Raw genomic sequence first — 2,352 nt, 5'->3', positions numbered from 1 at the left:
TTTAGACGAGTATTTAACTCTAGACCACATGGAAGAAACAACATCAACTGAAATTAATTATGAAGGTAAATTTAGCTCTTATTATTTGCCCCATCATGCGGTCGTGCGTCCTGACCATAAAACAACAAAGGTGAGAATTGTGTTCAATGTCTCTAGGAAAACAAAATCCAACTTTTCTCTAAACGATGTTCTGTATACAGGTCCTACAATTCAAAACGACTTAATAACAGTAATTATGAATTGGAGAAGATATAAATACGTGTTCAGTGGGGACATACAGAAAATGTATCGTCAAATCCTAATTCATCCAAATGATAGAGCATTCCAAAGAATATTATATCAACCTGAAAAAAATGGCCCTATTAAAGATTATGAATTGAAAACTGTTACGTTTGGAGTGAATAGCGCGCCTTTTCTAGCAATTCGTACGTTACATCAACTAGCGTCAGATTCAAAAGCGGAATCTCCCAAAGCATCATCCATTTTAAAGTATGAGACTTATGTAGATGACATATTAACTGGAGGGTTTTCAATTGAAGAAACTCGAGAGGCACAAAATGAATTAATTAAAACTCTGTAGTCTGCTGGATTTTTACTCAAGAAAATAACAGCAAATGATACACAGTTATTGGAAGATTTACCAAAAGACGATATATATGATTCCGATTTTTTACGGTTTCATGAAACTAGTTCCACAAAAACTTTAGGCATAAAGTGGAACGCAATATCAGATACATTTACATATACTTTTTCAGCACTAAGTCCATCTGCGAAAATAACAAAACGCCAAGTTCTGTCATCAGTCGCAAAACTGTTTGATCCAGCTGGATGGCTAGCCCCTGTAGTCATCAGAGCAAAAATATGTATGCAGCAGTTATGGTTAGAAGGTAAAGACTGGGATGAAGAAGTTTCTGAGGAATCTCTACAAAATTGGAACAATTTAGTACAAGACTTATCTGAAGTTGAACTAATATCAATTCCCCGTTGGATTCAACTTATGCCTAATGATACAATTCAAATTCACGGTTTCTGTGATGCATCGAAATCCGCTTATTGTGCCACTGTATACATTAGGTGTCAAACAAAAACTCAAAATGTATTCTCAAATTTACTAGTAGCAAAAAGTATAGTTGCCCCTTTACAAACTGTCTGCCTCCCGCGCTTAGAGCTTAATGGCGCAGTGTTATTAGCAAATTTAGTTAATTACGTAATAAACTCTCTTAATTTCAGTAAAAGCGAAATATATTTGTGGACAGATTCAGCTATAGTCCTTGGATGGTTATCAAAACCACCTTCATCATGGGAAACTTATGTGTCAAACAGAACATCACGAATACATGAATTAATGACTAATGTCACATGGCGACATGTTCCAACACATGATATTCCAGCTGATTTGGGCACCGAGGTTGTAAAGCACAAAATTTGGTAAACAATTCACTTTGGTGGAATGGACCATCATGGTTAAAAAAACCATCATCAGAATGGCCTAAACGAAATATATTAAATAATAACCCAGAAAATAAAGAAATACAATCTCTAAACGTTCAGCTTGAAACGGATGACATCCTAGACAATTTTTCATCATATGGCAGAGCTTTACGGGTAATATGCTTTATTTTTAGATTTTTCCATAATACTAATAAGAAAATACGTAAAAATTTAAAACATAATATTCAAATTGCATTGACACAAAATGAAATGAAATTTGTAAAGTCAAGACTAATTGTTTTAGCTCAAAAAACATTTTATAACGAAGAATATCAATGCGTAAGTAAATCAAAGGATATTTCAAACAAAAGTACGCTGAAAAGTTTAGACCCATTCATAGATAAAGATTCAATTTTGAGAGTAAATGGTAGATTAGCTCATTCATCACTACCATATGGCGAACGTTATCCCATAATTTTATCTGGCAACTCCCGATTTTGCCAATTATATTTACACCATTTGCATGAGTTTCTCTTTCATGCTGAATGCGGTCAAATGTACCGAATAATACAAACTGAATTTCTCATATTCAGACTAAAACCTCGTATTAAGAAAATAATCCGTAACTGTAAAATATGTTTAATGTATAAAAAGCAGCCATGCTCTCAGATAATGGCTCCCTTACCTCCGGAAAGATGTAATCTCTCTCTTCCTTTCCAGGTAACAGGTATTGATTTTGCTAGACTTTTTGAGTTAAAAACGTCGATTCTAAGAAAATCTACAATAACTAAAGGATATGTAAGTGTATTTGTATGTTTTAGCACGAAAGCTGTCCATTTAGAGCCATGTTCAGAATTATCCTCAGCGGCATTCCAAGCTGCCTTCGCTCGATTCATTGGGAGGCGGGGGCTCCCCCAAAGG

The 2,352-nt window shown here is 34.7% G+C and overlaps 1 protein-coding gene across 1 annotated transcript; it reads left to right on the top strand.

Annotated features, from left to right (window-relative positions):
• The first annotated feature begins 865 nt into the window (after positions 1–865).
• On the top strand, positions 866–1,432 carry LOC124419797. Its single transcript, XM_046950464.1, has one exon. It carries the CDS (start codon positions 866–868, stop codon positions 1,430–1,432), a length of 567 nt encoding a protein of 188 aa, XP_046806420.1.
• Positions 1,433–2,352: the final 920 nt, after the last annotated feature.

Source organism: Lucilia cuprina, chromosome 4 (genome assembly GCF_022045245.1).
Source record: "Lucilia cuprina isolate Lc7/37 chromosome 4, ASM2204524v1, whole genome shotgun sequence".
In the NCBI taxonomy this organism is placed as follows: Eukaryota; Metazoa; Arthropoda; class Insecta; order Diptera; family Calliphoridae; genus Lucilia; species Lucilia cuprina.
The sequence above is the reverse complement of the archived record's forward strand: the minus strand, read 5'-3'. Positions and strand labels throughout refer to the sequence as shown.